Source organism: Mesoplodon densirostris, chromosome 11, assembly GCF_025265405.1.
Source record: "Mesoplodon densirostris isolate mMesDen1 chromosome 11, mMesDen1 primary haplotype, whole genome shotgun sequence".
In the NCBI taxonomy this organism is placed as follows: domain Eukaryota; kingdom Metazoa; phylum Chordata; class Mammalia; order Artiodactyla; family Ziphiidae; genus Mesoplodon; species Mesoplodon densirostris.
The window spans coordinates 12,135,249-12,152,304 of NC_082671.1; the positions used below are offsets into that span (position 1 = coordinate 12,135,249).

At 47.5% G+C, this 17,056-nt stretch overlaps 1 protein-coding gene across 1 annotated transcript in view; it reads right to left on the reverse strand.

The window, feature by feature from the left end:
* Positions 1 to 3,928: 3,928 nt before the first annotated feature.
* The window catches only part of GRIN2B (glutamate ionotropic receptor NMDA type subunit 2B), a 303,690-nt gene continuing 290,562 nt past the window's right edge, over positions 3,929 to 17,056 (reverse strand). Inside the window, exons 9-12 of the mRNA XM_060112445.1 lie at positions 13,428 to 13,588; positions 11,478 to 11,665; positions 8,442 to 8,680; positions 3,929 to 5,827 (exon numbers count right to left, since the gene is read on the reverse strand). Coding sequence (XP_059968428.1) covers positions 3,929 to 5,827; positions 8,442 to 8,680; positions 11,478 to 11,665; positions 13,428 to 13,588 — 2,487 coding nt within the window. The remainder of the gene's footprint in view (positions 5,828 to 8,441; positions 8,681 to 11,477; positions 11,666 to 13,427; positions 13,589 to 17,056) is intronic.

Genomic DNA, 17,056 nt, shown 5'->3' on the forward strand with positions numbered 1-17,056 from the left:
CAAGGGTCAGATTACCTGAAGTTGGTAGAAATGCTGAGATTTAAGCATGGCCACCAAAAGGAGTGATATAGGACCACACCCAGCGACTCACTTCCACAGTGGAAGGGAAAGATAGAGGACACGAAAGATAGAAAGCACGGACTCCGAAGAAAGTCGGAACCATGAGCGCTCCCAAGGATGTCTGTGGAATCTCACAGTTTGGACAGACTGGGTCTTTGTCCAGACCCATCTGTGGAAGAGATGGGGCTGATAGCTGAATTCATCCTCATGCATTTTTCCTGGCTTCTTATTTTGCCATTAAGTTCATACCTCGAACTTGGCATGGCTCAGCCTTCCTCTCTTTAAGCTTTCTTGAGCAGGCCATGAATATTTTATTTGGTTTCAATTCATACATTCAGTTGAAGAGAAGTGACCAACGGGGTCCAAAGAGGGGTTTAGAGAAATGGAACTACCCAGCTGACAGCTTTTGGTGATGGCAGGACAGGACAAAAATGTAATGTAATATCTCAGCTAAATGGATTTGGACATTTCATCTGGTGGAAAAGAGAGAGAGGCTGCCACCCTTCCCAAAGCCAAGGGTCCAGTGAAAGAAATACTACTTGTCTGGTTAACCCAAGGTCAGGTTCTGAATACCTGGCTCGAGGCAAATAGCACCTTCCTGATGTCAGAAGCAAGGACAAGGCAAATATAAAGTCACACTGGCACTGTCCCTCCTGTGCTCACCCTTCTACCTCTAAACCCAACTTCTGAGACCTTTCTAAGAGAATCCTTTGGCCACTGAGCTTTGAGCAGAGCCGGTAATATCTTCTGGAAAAGCATGCACATTTGTAAGACATGTATCCAGGGCCACCTCCCTGTAACCAGGCAGCACATGCTTCAAGAAAGGAGACCTCGTGGGAATTTTCTGGGTGTGTTTGCAGTGCTGATCTCTAAGGAGGAATGGAGGGGGCCGGGGAGAGGGCTGGAGCCCAGGCAGTAGGAAGAAAAGAGTCAGAGTGACTGAGGTGCTTGTTAAACATTAGAGGGGGCTGTGGGGAGATTTCTTAAGACTGAGCTTCCTGAAGCTCAGCTCAGGGTTGATTTGACCTCAATTCTGGTTTAAGCCCTTTGGGGAATCTTTCCCACCCTCGGTGCCGACAGGGAAGATATGGCGCCACCAGCTTGACTTTGCACGGATGCTGGTGATCTACGGTCTACCTGGAAGATAGGAGCTGGGCCTGCAGTTTGCCTGGAGCCAAACTGGACCCGACGTCAAGCCCAGGCCGACAGGCATGACTACTTCTCGCAGGCCAGTGAGAAGACTGGTGAGGTGGGAGGTGGAACACACAGCCCTTCCCTGGCTTAGTCACCACGGTGGCCTCCATTCCCGTTCATGGTTCTCTGGACACCCTGAAGCGAAAGCCATACAAAACAATTCCCCCGAAATGGAAAACGAAACCCCGTAACAAAACACTTCTTCTCCCTTCATTTCCATCCCGACCCCGCTCCCTCTGGCCAACACCCTGAATACTCACGAGAGAACACTTTATCTATACAAAATTAATTAGAAAACAAAATATTTACATATGAAATAAACACCATCTTGATTTCTGTCACCAGCGGAGACGACAGAGCCCCCTTTGTTCTAGATTGCTGTTCGCTAGGTTAGTTGGTTTGGTTTTTTTATTTGAAAGGGATGAGGTAAGAGGAAGAGTGAGGGAGGAGCCCCTGACCCAGGACCGAGTCGGGGTGAAGAATGTTTGACGGCCCTTCGCCTTCGTCCTCCTGGAGACGTCTCACGCCCTCTGTCCTCTCTCTCCAAGTCCTTCCTTGAATCTAAGGTAAAGCACTCCGTGCTCCTCTCTCCAAATCTGTGAGAGGTTCAGCCCCTTGCCCCCAGGTTTGTTTTAGAAAGAAAACAAAGCTTTACAAGGCCTTCGGTTGGCTTGAAAATGAAAGATACTGAGGTAAAAACCAAGGAGGAGAGCGGGGGGCGGCAGTCAAGGGCTGGGGGGTGAGGAAGGGTGGTGAGTCGGGACGGGTGGGACTTGAAGAGACATGGCAGCTTCCTTCCAGAGGAGGATGAGCACCTTTCTGGTTTATGTGTCCTGTGTGCAACATGGAGATCCTGCAGCCAAGCTTCCACACTGACCTGGCTCTTTGGCTGCCATCCCGGGTAAGGGGAGGATGGCAGGACAGTGGAACTGACCCACGGAACACGCCTACCCCAAGTTTCAGGACTGGCAGTGACAAGTATTCGTTTCCAACTGCGAGTGAAGGGGGTATCACGTCTGCCAGTGCCCTCATCCCTGGAGTTTTATATGTATATATATATATATATATATATATATATATATATATATATATATATTTTATTCTTGACTGGTACAATCTGGGAGGGGAAGGAGGTGTTGAAGGAGGGTGGAGGGGTTTCTACAGAGAGTGTCCACACTGGGTTCAGCGTCAAATCCTCAGGGAGCCAGACCCAGTGGGGTAGCGGGGGAGTCCCTTCTCGCCTCCCGTCCCCACTTCCGAACCGCTTTCCCTTCCCTCCACTGTTTCCCGAGCTGTACTCATGGAGCAAGCTCATGCCTCTTCACTGGCTGTTCCATGTCGGTTGTGGCCAATTCAGGGGGGTAACAAGCCTGCTCTCCCAGCTCCAGGTTAAGTAAGAAGGGATCAAAGCATTGAAAACATCCCCCTCTCTCACTTACCCGACCATAAAGGACGCCCCTGTCCTTCAAAGCCTTACTTAGCTCCTCCCCACAAACTGGCCAGCTGAGGGTCTAAAAAGCTCAGACGAGCTCTGTACAATCTTCTGCCCTCAGGTATGGGCCAAAAGAATCCTGGTTGCTTCTACTTCCCTTTAGCCTTCCTGGAAAGTTCTTGGCCAAAACTGGTGGAATGTATTGGCAACCACGGAGGAATTATTTTTGTACGTTGCCCATGTAGGATTGTTCACCCACGTTTTTGTCTAGACCACAGGAACTTCTCCGTCAAGAACTTCCATTCTCTTCATTTGGGAAGGGTGAAGGGGAGAGACAGCCAAAATTCAGGTAACACAGGACCATCTCTGTTTGTATATAAGCCAAAACAAGCCCGGTGCTTAGGGATATTAAAAGAAACAACACTATGAGTCAAGGCTGCCTTCCCCGCGTGAAAAGGCCTGATGACAGGCGTGTATAGACAACACGTGTGCAAGTGTATATCAACACACATGCACACGCAGTCCCTCCTTCCTTGCCTCTAATGCATCATGAAACACTGCTCTGATGTACCTTCCATCATCCTCCAATGACCTTTCATTCCAGTTCACTACCAGTTAAGTCTCATGGAATTGAAGCAAACTTTTCTTTTTTTTTTTGGCTTATATAGAAACACACGTGGCTTCCCACCCTCTGCTTGGCGCACGATCCCCAAACACACGCCATCTAAGCAACAAGAATTTAGCAAAAGCCTCTTTTCATTCACAGGCAGTATGCTAAAGGAGCTTATTGGGGCGCTTTTGCTTCCTCACCTAAACGTAAAGATCAGTTCGGGGAGTGCTATCCTGCGCTCCCGTGGCCTCCTCCCGCTTCTCCGTGCTTCACTCGAAGTGGGTGCCAAAGAGTCCTTCCACGCTAGGAGGAAGCTCGCGTGGGGCCACTTCCTTCAACCACTCCGCCCTCGCCGGCTGAGCGAGCCCACCGTATCCTCTCGCGAGAACTGGGAACTGGAAGGATGGACAGACCGGGAAGGAGGAGGGGGCTGGAAAGGGAGCAGAGATGGTTCTGGTCACCAGGGTCTCCCTCAGAAGGAATCAGAACTCCAGGATCCCATAAATAAATGAAAACGACAAGAAAGGAGCAAATGGGAACCAAGTTCACCCCCGTCACCCTCTGTGACATGCGCACCACACGTCCACAGCCCCGACCCTCCCGTACCCACCTTCGCCTCTCTCTTCCCTCACTCAGACATCAGACTCAATACTAGACAGTTTCTCATACACATGCCCATTGCTGGAGCCATTGAAAGCCCTGGGGTTTTTGTTGTTAGGCACACAGGGATTGGACTGGTTCCCTATACAGATGTCTTTCTGGAAACGGCCTGGTACAGCCCCATGCAGGGCCGACACCACCGGCTTGTTGGTGACAAGGGCACGGAAGTCCGGCCTGGCCTTCGGCACCCCTGCCACCGTGGGCTGCCTGAAGAAGTAGGATTTGCTGCCGTGGAGCAAGCACTGGTCGTCCCCGAAAGTGGGGATGAAAGGGTTCTGCGTGACCCGGTCGGGGTAGAGCGACTTGCTGAGCATGTAGCTGCCGCCGCCGCCGCCGCCGCCACCGCCGCCGCCGCCGCCGCCGCCGCCGGGGTTGCCATGGTTGCCGTGGTGGTGATGTCCCGCGGCCGGCGCCGCCGCCTTGCCGTTGCCGAAAGCGCTCTCGCCCGCCGGCATCTCAAACATGTGCGCGTAGGGACTGCCGTCCAGGAAGCGGCCCTTGTCTTTCAGGCTCACGCTGCGTGGGGCCAGGGCGGCCTCCTCCTTCTGCAGGTCCACGAAGGTGTCGTAGGAGTGCTGGCGCCGCAGCTTGTTCCGGGTCTTCTTCTGCGCCTTGGAGTTGGTCGGGCTCTGGGGGTACTTGGCGGCGGACGCGCTGGACGTCACGGCCACCGGCGCGGCCGGCTGGTCCAGCTCCTGCAGGGAGTTGTCCTCGCTGATGTCGTACAGGTTGCCGGCCTTCTTGCACGCCTCGCAGCGGATGCACGCCTGCCGGCCCGAGTTCTGCCCGGCCACCGTGCTCGAGTAGTTGTGCAGCTTGGACGGGCAGCTGCGGCAGAAGTTGCCCCCGGAGCGTTCCTCCCAGTCTACGCTGGTCAGGTTCTTCTCCCAGGGGGCCGGGACCCCGCCGACTCCGCCGTGCTTGTCACCCGGCCCGTGCTTGAGGTGCGACCGGTTGGTGCAGGGCCCTCCTCCGCCGACCGAGTCGCGCTTGAAGTCCTCGCCGCGCTCCTTGTAGATGTCGGTCAGGTCCACATGCTCCCAGTGCGGCGAGGTCTCCTTGGTGCGGAACTGGTCCAGGTAGAAGTCCCGCAGCCCCTCCTTGTCCCTGAAGTAGCGCTTGTGGTCGGGGGAGCGGGGCGGCCGGCGGCGGTAGGCCAGCTCGATCTCGTCGAACTCGCGGCGGGACTTGGCCGAGGCTGGCCGCTTCTTCAGGCTGTCCTTGTACTGCTGCTTCCGCCTCTTGGCCGCGTTGCCCTCGATGTTGCCGTAGGTGACCGTATGCGTGGAGATGTCCGACACGTCGGAGCGGATCAGGTCGTCGTGGCCGCCGTAGCGGTCGCTCTTGAACGAGAACTTGCCGTACAGGTCGCTGAGCTGGCTGTGCTTGGAGGAGGGGAGGCCGATGTCCAGGGGCTTCTTGCCGAGGGACCTGGGCTGCGTGGTGAAGGGCGGGTTGTCGCAGTCGTAGAGCCCGTCGATGGAGCTGGTGCTGCCGATGCTGTGCGGCCGGTGGTGGGGGTCCTGGTACGCGTTGCTGTCCTTCAGCTGCAGGTTGCCAAAAGTCCTCTCCACCTCGCTGATGTAGTCGCTGAAGAGGTTCTCCTCGCAGGGCGGGTTGTTGTAGGATTTGCAGTCCGAGTGCGTGAAGCTGCGGCGGTGCTCGGAGATGTCGTAGACGGACGACTCGCGGCGGATGAAGTCCAGGGCACTCTGTGGGGAGCCGTTCACGCCGGACAGGTTGGCCATGTTCTTGGCCGTGCGGAGCAGACGCAGGATGTTGGAGTGTGTGTTGTTCATGGTCGCGGTGGGGGAATTCATCACGGATTGGCGCTCCTCTATGGCCACCCCGTGGATGCAGCTGTAGATACCCTGGAGGGAGGATGGGACCGGTTAGGTCTCTGGCGAGGCAGGAAGTGACCATAAAGAGCACCCCCCAACCAACCCACCACTGACTGCCCCAGTGGATGAGAAAAGTCAGAGAAGACCTGAAAGAGATGGTCTTACACACTCACAGAAACATACGGCTAGAAGCTTGCCTGCCTCATCCCCCTGCATTTAGCAAGTCGCATCACGAGCTGGCGGCCTGGCGATCCAGAGGGGACATGGCTACACCGAGTGACTCGAGCAAATGGATTCGACTTGCAAGACAGGACATTCTTGCCTCAACTCCACTACTGACTCGAATTGATTTTCCTTTCCGTGCTGAGGTTTTTGTGTCTCAAAAATGAGGCCATGATATCGACTGATAGCAAAAGATATTGTCAGCCTTCTGGAAATCAGTAGCAATGCTCTACAGATGCTGGGGCTTTTCGGCCCTGGCTGGTCACCCTTGGATGGCAGTAAAGCACAGTGGAACCCAGGCGCTCACAACTGCCACTCTTTCCCGGCTCTGACAAACTCTGAGCAGCTTTTAGGATTTTGGTCACCAAATCACAGCTGAGCAATTCTCTTCTTGAGCCAAGCGTGAACCAAATTCACAGAGACAATCAGGCAGCCCTGGGGTCAAGGAGGGATTTTTCTCCTGTTGTGCCCTATACCGGGGCAGGAGGGACCTGGGACAGATATCCCAGTACTAGATAGGAATAAAGAATCCCCTTGCTGGGGAGAGGGAGGTGGGGGAGGGATGGATTGGGAGTTTGGGGTTAGCAGATGCAAACTAGTATATATAGGATGGATTAAACAACAAGGTCCTACTGTAGAGCACAGGGAACTACATTCAGTAGCCTGTGATAAACCCTAATGGAAAAAAACTAGGAAAAATAATGCATATATATGGATAACTGAATCACTTCGCTGTGCAGCAGAAATTAACACAACACTGCAAATTAACTGTACTTCAATAAAATAAATAAATAAATAAAAGAATCTTGTAGAATCCTCTCCTTTATTCTCTCTTTAGCTCCTGGTTTCCTCCTTAAAGTTTCTCGCTCAGTTACTCTGATAATAAATAATTAATATCTTAACAAATTAGTATTGACTGAGAACTCCCTGTGTGCGGCTCCTTGTGCAGAGCCCTGAAGAGCACCGTCCAGGAGAGGGAAAGGCTTGGGCTCAAGTCTAAAGTCAGGCCAACCTCCTGCCAATCTCTTGCTCCCTGCTTTGAAAGGTGGACACATTTGGAACTTTTCTGCCTGGCAAGGGAAGGTCTCTGCAGAGGAGGTTGTTTTAACTGTATCTTTAAAACTAGGGGGATAAATTTGGAAAGGGGTTGTCCCATTGGAGGGGAATGAGAGGAGAGAAGATTAGAAAGGAGAATGGCAGCTAAATGGGAAAGAAGGAAGATCTGCATATGATAAGCCTCAGTTTCCCTAAGGCAGCAGTGAGATAAGAGATCTTTAAGAGAAGGTTCCTCTACTTTCCTTCTCAGGCCTCCTTTCTAACCCTTCTTGATTATAGCCAGGAGAAAATGCATTGTTCCTCTACAGAGCCATTGATTATGTCGAGGGACTACAAATGGGATTTCTATTACAGGTTCCCCCCACTGCTGCCATCCCCCTCTCTGGAGAGGTCTCAGGAAGGGCCACGCAGTGCGACGTGGCTCAGGGCCCACAAGTCCCAACCTCCTGCTCCCAGGTAACTGAATGGCCTGCAGCAACTCACAGTCAGAGAGGACACTTTCTCTATCAACTAAAATACTACAGAAAAATGATCAAAAGATGCAACAATTTAATGAGTACTCCATTTTCTCATATAATTCCATTAGAGACAAAGTTGGTTATTTATGTCTGAAGCCTAGACCTCTATTTGAAGAGGACATTTGAGTTCACCTCTCATGAATGAATCCCAAAACTTTATTAACAAATTCAAAAGAAGTCTTTTTTTTGTTTGTTTTTTAGCTCTTCCCTGTGACCCTCTGTTCATATTCAAAACTGTGCTCAAAATCTCACTTTGGACGAGACACATAGCAGAGAACTAAATAAAGAACGACTTGAGTTATACTCTTGCTCCAATTAAGGCAGTTTCTGGAATGCAAATGTCTTACAGGTCAGGACTTATTTCTGAAGGTCCTGTTAAGCTCTTTAACTCCCCAAACTCACACATGGTTAAAACATAGAGCAGGACAGTGAAATTACCAACAATATACTTTTGGATGTCAGAATAAGAGAGATATATTTCATGATTTAAATAGAAATGTAATTTTTGAAAAGGATTAAATGATGAATCCAACCACTGCAGAATTAACTAATGGTGATGAAAGGCATCTGGGAAAAGGCCACATGTTTCATTTTGATACATCTGCCAGTTCTTATTGAGAACCAAATGCCCAAACCCCACACAGAAATCTGTTTCTTGAAGGAAAAACTGCATCACCTGTTTTTAGAGCCACTTGAAATTATGTCATCCCACCCCCCTGGGGAAATGTACATGATGTGGCTTCTCACTTTAGCAGCCTCAGGCTGGAGTTAGTGCCCTCCTGGGTCTCTGTGCTCTGCACAGTGAGCTGTCTTTCCCAAGCTCCAAGCATCTAAATCAAAGCACTTACTCTGCTGATGGAGAAGACCATGCCAGGCTTGCCAGAACACACACCCATAAAGCAGTGCCTGAACTGCCAATAGAAGAGGTGTTCGCAAATGAAGGTGATGAGGCTGAGAGCCATGGCGGCCCCCAGCATGTAGAAGACGCCCGCCATGTTGTCAATGTCCAGCTGGCTGCTCATGACCTCATTCTTCTCATTGTGGCAGATGCCCGTGAGCCACAGAGCTTCCAGCTCCTCCATCTCCCCTGGGGGCGGGGCGGGAAGGAGAACAGGCAGAGAGAGGCGAGAGGGGAGGAGTAGAGAGAGGGGGTGATAGGGGTGTTGGGGAAGGAGAGGAAAACATGAGAGAGAAAGAGAGAAGGAGACATAAAGAAAGAAAACCAACAGAGAAAGTTAGTGATTTTATTAAATACCGTTATGTAGGAACTTATCAATGTATTCAGGTAGTCAGTGAAAACATAATGGGGATACCACCGGTGACACAAAGATAGGAGACATTACCTGTGTGCCCCATTACCTACCCAGTGTAAACTGGTATATAAACAATCAGTATGACAAGCTAGATGCAGGTCACAAGAGCTGCTTGAATTAGTGAGAGTAATTTTGCAGATGGGCGGCCAGTGGGTTTTCATGAGGAATGTAGGACTTGGAGGTGGGCATGGTGAATGGCTGAATTTTAATTTATATTGCACAAAAAGGCACTCCAGGCAGCAGAAATAGCATGATCAAGGGGAGGAAGGTAGAAAATCACGAGGCGTATTTGGGAAAGGCAGGCAGAACGAATCAAACAGAGTAACCGTAGACAAAGGAAGCCGAATACAAAAGGTTGATGCAAGATCACTGAGGGCCTGAGTATCAGACGAAAGCGCTTTGAGCTTTTTGTTGTTGTTGTAGACAGTGAGGAACAACATAACTGAACAAGCGATTCAGAAAAGTGCTCTCAAAAAATGTGCAGGGCTTCCCTGGTGGCGCAGTGGTTGAGGGTCCGCCTGCCGATGCAGGGGACACAGGTTCATGTCCCAGTCCGGGAAGATCCCACATGCCGCGGAGCAGCTGGGCCCATGAGCCATGGCCGCAGGGCCTGCGCGTCCGGAGCCTGTGCTCCGCAACGGGAGAGGCCACAACAGTGAGAGGCCTGCGTACCAAAAAAAAAAAAAAAAATGTGCAAAGCAGATTGGGTGGGGGGAGGAGAGACAGAGACATATTGGCAGAGAGACTGATTGATTCCCTAGAGGCCCTCAGGCTTCCTGATCTCTTGTTGAAAATATAAATATTCAAAGTAAAAGGGAGGAAGCTACAGTAAAATGAGACCACCAAATTCAGACCTGCCTCCTTTTAACGCTGCTTAAGGAAGTTTTGCTTAATTCAAGTCATGCCAGGTTACAATAACTTTGATCCACTTCAGTGGATACCAGGAATTAGAAAGGTAGAAATCGTAGACAAAAGGAAAATGACAGAAACCATATGCCCGAGAATGCATCTAATTCCAGAGAAGCGAAAATCTGAAAACCTCATGAAGAAAACTGCCTGTTCCAATAGTTCCAGTTTGGTTCAAAATGTGAACCTTGTCTGAATAATCTGACCGAAGCCCTGGCCACTTCTGCAAATCGTCTCTACGGCTGCTCTTCCTCGTGGATAGAGGCCCCTTTAAGTGCCTTTAAGTGACAGCTGCATTACAATGACAGAAACTCTTATACCAAAATGGCTTGTAACACTCCACCTAGAACCCCCTCCTCTTTCCAATGTTAATCAAATCACTTTTTACTCATTTCTTGGATCAAACTCTGATTTTCCTAACTAGGGAACAACTGACCTCACCCAGAGTCTGCCAATCTCCCTATGCTCTTCTCCTGCTTCTCGCATCCCTAACAGCAAAGATTCTGCAGACAGAACTTAGGGAACCGCTTGGTTGATGGCCTTTGAGGCCAAGTAGAGTCAGGCTGCTCATCTGTAACTGGATTAGCTTCTGTGAGACGAACAGGAGGAGTAGGTTCTTTAGACAATAAAGCGAAGAGGGATGTGGAAGGCGTGAGTGTAATGAAACAGGAGATGAGGTTTCCTCAAAGCAAGCTGTCTGTTCAGTCTGCTGCGAGAATCATTCTGGGGAGTGAGTGCCTTCCCGTGTCTGCCTCTGAGAACCCTGGCCCTGCTTCCTACCTCTTCCAGAGGGAAAAGCAAGATGGGAGAGGGAAGGATGAGCCGATGGCCACGTGTGGATTTCTCTGCCCTTTCTCTGGGCCCAGGGAGAGCAGAGACCTTTCTAAAATTCCATCCACTGCTCTGGCCACATGTGAGAAGACTGCTTGGGGAACTTCTGATCCCAGCCCCTCTTACTTTATCCGAGTGTTTGATCATACCCTGCAATCCTGAAACACACCTCCTTGACTGACTAATCCTCTCCCCAAATTTCACCCTGGGTTGGATTGTATAACCACGCCCCACTGCCCCCCGCAGTTCCTTTGTTGAAGTCCTAACTCCCAGTACCTTGAAATGTGACTTTATTTGGAAGTAGGGTAATTGCAGATGTAACTGGTTAAGATGAGGTCACCTGGATACGGTGGGCTCCTAATCCCATATAACTGGTATCCTTAAAAAGGGAGGGAATCAGACACAGACGTGTACAGAGGGAAAACATGCACACAGGGAGAAAGCCATGTGAACAGGAAGGCAGAGCAGGGGTGATGCGTCTACAAGACAAGGAACGCTGTAGATTGCCAGCAAACCACCATGAGCTTAGGGGAGAGGCATGGAGCGGATTCTCCCTCGAGTGCCTCATTAGGAACCAAAGCCAACACTTTGATCTTAGGGTTCAGGCCTCCAGAACCACGGGCCAAATGTCTGTTGTTTAAGTCACTCAGTTTGTGGTACTTTGTTTCAAAGCGTTAGGAAACTAATAATATATACCCTCCAAATCTCCTAGTATACTGTGAAATGCTTTTTTGGAAATGCAGAGGTTAGAGGGATGAGGAAGGAAGCAGGGTTGATGTTTCAGACTGGCCATCGGAAGAGGCCAAATAGGCACTGTCCCTTTCTTTAACTCACCATCTCCGAAGAGCTGCAGGATAGCAAGGTCCACCTGGCGCTTCCATCCAGAATCCTTTTGGATGGCAATGCCATAACCAGTGGAAGCAAAGACCTTTCCGCTGCCAATGGTCACCAGCTTGCAGCCTTCGTCTCTGCCTGCCATGTAGTTCAGCACTGCTGCATCGTAGATGAAGGCATCCAGTTTCCTGTGCGAGAAAGAAACAAAGCAAGTCCAGTGGAGGAATTTTAGTACAAAACTACCAATGGGGTCATTAATAGGAAGCAGTAGGGCTCCAGCAGACTATGCGGGGGAAGTGGCTCAAAGTAAGGCTCAAGGTGGAACCCAGCCAGAAACTGAAGCCTAAATCCCAGGCTGTTCTTTGTGTGATTTCAGGTTGAAAGGAGGAGTTCTCTCCCTCCCACTGGGAATGATGAGCATGTAAGCTGGGCCTGAAGCCAACTCCTAAGCTGTGTCTGAAAGGAGAAGGAGTAAAAAGGAATCAATAAAAATAATAACAGAAATAATGAAAAGGAACCATCACAATGATAACAACAAAGAGCACGGGTTAGACTTATACACCATTTTTCATTTCTCCGTTCATTACCGTCCAGAGTGGGGTAACTGTAGGTAGACGTGTAGCACTAGATGGGCAATGCTTTTTTTGCAGTCAGAAGGGTTTCAATATTCTGTTTTGCAGCGCAAGGAGAGAGGTGAGTCGTTGGGGGTGGTGGCAGTACAAGCTTGTGTCAAGAGCAAATGTGTGAAACCACAAGCCAATGTAGCATGCAGGGGAATTCAGAGGTCTCAAATTCCCAAACGTATGAGAATCTCATTGTACATACTGTGCTTTTCAAGGAAAGAATATAGAGGGAAGGGGGTAAAGCTAGGGGCAAGGTCAGGAGGGTATAGGTCAGTATTTAAACACATCAAAGGGAGAAGAAGAAATTGATATATTCATATAGGTAATAGAGAGGTCTGCAAGAAAGAAAGGCAGGCATCATCCTCTTCACTTTGACAAGTTAAGTCAGCTTTACTCCTCCTTAAGAAAAAAGAAACCCTTTCTGGCATGATTAGACACAGAACATTTTTTCAAAAGGCCTGTGAGTATCCTTTAGGAGGGGTGTCCATCAAAAAGCCAAAGCTCTGATTGACAACTGTGATTGTACCAGGGACCAGACTGCCCAGAGTGGTCCACCCCAAACTCAAATCCCACTTTCTGACTCCATAATGATAAGACAGAGTCTTATCAGACAGGGTGGTTGTTCCAGAACCAGAGCCACCAGGAGGTCTAAGTGTTGCTAGTTAACCTACAACACAGGAAATCAGCTATGAGGCCCCAGGACCCTCAAATTCCAACAACTCTCATGGTCAATTGTCTGTCTTACTCTGCAGCTGTGGCTTCTGAAGACCAAATGAATGAATGTGGCTGAGATTATGCAAGCAAACATATTTGCAGTTCAAGAGCTCCTGTTAGTGAACGAACTGAGATTATAGAGCTGGAGCAAAGAATGCCAATTTTGTTGGAATTGGAGATTGGTTAACACATTCTTACTGTGTGTTGTCTAAAAACTTTTACCCTTTCATTGTTTATTTCTCCCTGTCCGTAAGACACCAAAATCATCATTTTCACCTTTTGGTCAGCAGGTCTTTATTTTGTGTGTAATGCGTGAACTTTAGCCTTGACTCTCCCCTTTGATTTTTACATTGATTACATTCTTGTTTCATGTTTACATTAATGCAAGTAGAATACAGTTTATTAAAAATACATAGAAGTGAATAATAGCATAGGAGTCTCTGTGCACTGGCCTGAATCACACTGTCAATTTAACTTGGAGATCCATAAAGAGCAAATGCAGCCTTCTTTGCTTTCACATGGTGTGGCACCAAGCATGGCACATCCGATTCCACGTATGTTTAATAAACGTGAGCAACGTATCAAAGATTCTGAGCTTGGAAGCAGTTCTTACCCTGTTTTCAGGGAGAGCAATGCATCGTCCACACCCCTCTGGTTGAACTTCCCCATGTAGGCGTGCATTTCCGCATAGTTATTGCGAATATTCCTCTCTGTGCTGCCATTGGGCACAGTGCCAAAGCGGAAAGGGGGTGAGAAGTCATTAGGTCTCTGGAACTGGAGACAGACAGACAGAGAGAGAGAGAGAGAGAGAGAGAGAGAGAGAGAGAGAATATGAGTACTTCAAAAAATGTGAAGAGATATTATGTTAGCATTAGTGGATTTATCATGGAAGGGACAAACAAGAGTTCACCAAATACATTAGCCCTCACTCAGGAGCAGCAATTGCTGTCTGAAAGTGAACTTCAATTCAACTCAATTTATTCCACATTGTTGAGAGCTTTCTATCTGCCCACCCTTGACTTGTATCTGTAACACTTGTGTGCCGCATTTATGCACACTGCACAAAACCAGGGATGATGGAAATGTGCTATTAGCTTAACTGCAGTGGGCTGGTTACCTTTATTTCTGAAAATTGTGTGAAATCGGCTTCCAGGCCCCTTCATTGCACTATCAAGGCTATAGGACCTTAGTGAGGCAAGCTACATCATACTCCTGAAAATCACTTGTTGGATAGCAAATATGTTTTGCTAAGAAGTTTTCTCTTGACCTTGCTTGATGCTTTAAAAGCCCATATTTATCCTACATGAGTTGTAGGATAAATTGTAGAAGCAAATGCAATTTTAATTATGTTCCCTCTCGTGTTTAAGAACTGAGTGTGGATTACCAGGGCTTAGCATCATCACAAAGTGAAATCTCTTGGATTTTCACCCCTATGACATCAGCTTTATTTCTGGCTATTGCCCTGCAGTGAGCAAGTCTTTATGTTGCTTCCTGAACACACAATTGATTCATTTGTACCTTCACAGCCTCATAGAGTCTGTTCCCTCAGCATGAACTCACCTTTCTCCCCAGGCCAATTCATGTCCTTCACTTCAACATGTAACTCAAAGCAATTTCTTCAGGACACTTTCTATGAGTTCTTCCTTCCATCAAGCCTACCCAACAGTGACCCATCAGTACTCTGTGTTCTTGGTTTAGATCATAATCAATACTACAAATTCATTTATGTTCTAAATAAGCTGGTTAAGTTCTGCGAGCTAGTCTCTGACGTAGTCATGAAGCTCTAGATTGAGACAGATATGGACTGAAGAGCAGCTCTGCCACTTACTACTGTGTGATGTGGGGCAAGTAACAGGCGCTCTCCGTGCATCATTTCCTCATATGTAATAAGGAGACAATAATGTCTACTTTTCAAGACTGTTGTGTGTATTAAATGATACAATGTACAAGAAGTGCATGGCACAGCATCTTGCACACAGCAAGTGCTCAAAGAAGACTCCTTATATTATTTTAAATTCATGTCTATATTCTGCATTCCCTAGTAAACTTCATACTTTCTAAGTTTCTCATTCTATTAGAACAGCAATGATCAGATGGAATGTGACCAGAGTGTGTGGTCATATGTGCTGTGCCTTGGTATAGGAAAGACAATCTAGATATTTGAAGTCCACTTGCTTTCAATACTATACCATTTACAGTGGAGATACATTTGAAAATCTAACTCAGGAGTACTCTGAAGCGTTGGAGCTGTCTGGGCTTCAAGCCATTCTCCTTTCTCCTTCCCTTGACCTGAGACACTCAAGAGCTTCTCAGAATATGGGGATTTCATGGACCACAAAATGTCACGGCACAAGGAACCATAAATGCCATCTTCGTTGCTTAAAGTTGGCCATAGTTAAAAGTAAGGTCATGCAGTAGTGTTTGTTAGGTAATCTGAGATGCATCAAAAGACCACTACTTTCTGACTTACCATGGTGTTTTTTGCCATTAAGAGTTTCTGTTTAATTATTTTTAAACAGGTTGTGATTTTTAAGTGAATAAAGACACTATAAAAGAGTCAAAGAATTTTAGAGTTGGATGAGCCACTCAAGGTTAACTAGTCCAAACCTTCCATTTTACAAATGAAGACAGAGGCCCACGGAGGACAAGTAATTTGCTCAGTGTCCCACAGTAGCAGTGATGGCTAATGTTATCAGGAGTCAGTTGGCTTAATTAATAGTATTCCCCATGGTCCCCAGCAGATAACAAGTTTAAAGTAAACAGGGATATGTTTTGTTGGAAGAGACAGAATGCTGTGCATAGAACTGTCAATTAAAACACTTCAGATGTTTGAAAAAAGGTATCCCCCAATCAAAAGTAGAGTAGATACCATGGCAGGCAGCAGTATAACCAAATAAGCTCCCTTTAATCAGTAATTCCCCACTTTGCTAGGACAATGACAACTGATGCTCACAGTGTCCAAATACTAGGGTCCAAAGTATTTTCTGAAACATCAATGAAAGTTGAAATCATGTCCAGTACAATTCTGGTATAAGTTTTTTTTTTTTTTTTCTTTTTGCGGTATGTGGGCCTCTCACTGTTGTGGCCTCTCCCGTTGCGGAGCACAGGCTCCGGATGCGCAGGCCCAGCGGCCATGGCTCACGGGCCCAGCCGCTCCGCGGCATATGGGATCCTCCCAGACCGGGGCACGAACCCGTATCCCCTGCATCGGCAGGTGGACTCTCAACCACTGCGCCACCAGGGAGGCCCTGGTATAAGTTTTTATGTTCTAGTTGTTTTGAAAATCGGCAATCCATGTAAGGTAGATAGAATAATTTTTTTAATTAAAATTTTTTTATTGAAGTATAATTGATTTATAGTGTTGTGTTAATTTCTGCTGTACAGCAAAGTGACTCAGTTATACAAATATATATTATTTTTCATATTCTTTTCCATTATGGTTTATAACAGGCCATTGAATACAGTTCCCTGCGCTATATAGTAGGACCTTGTTGTTTATCCATTCTATATATATAATAGTTTTCATCTGCTAATCCCAAACTCCCAATCCTTCCCCTGCCCCCCGCCTCTGCCTTCCCCTTGGCAACCACAAATCTGTTCTCTAGAGATACAACAATTTTTGATTAACCAAACGGAATGTGATACCCAGAGTGCCTCACGTCCTGATGAAGCTAGATTATGGAACGTTTCCATACTACTCTTAATTAACTTTAATTTCTAAGTTATCTTTAGATTTCTAGATGCTGTTTTATAACTATATCTTTGAATACATAAATACTAAAGAAATAATAAAGGACTTAGCATAGCCAAGATGACCTTGAAGAAGAAGACCAAAGTTGAAAGACTTATACTACCTGACTTCAAGACTTGTAAAGCTGTAGTAATCATGACAGTGGGATGTTAGCATAGAGAGAGTAAAGAGATTATGGGAACAGAACGGAGTGCCCCCAGTAGACCAACACACGTATGGTGCAAAGGTGATTCAGGACAGATAGGACAGTCTTCAACCAGTGGTGTCAGAAGAGCTAGCTATTCGTATGCAAAAAAACCTTCATTCCATACCTCACAAGATATATAGAAATGAACACAAGGTAGATCATATATCTAAATACAAATCCTAAATTTATCACATTTCCAGGAGAAAATATAGGAGAAAGGTTTTGTCACCCTGAGTGAGACAAAGGTTTCTTAGATATGACACCAAAGTACAATCCACCACACAAAAAAAGATAAATTGGACTT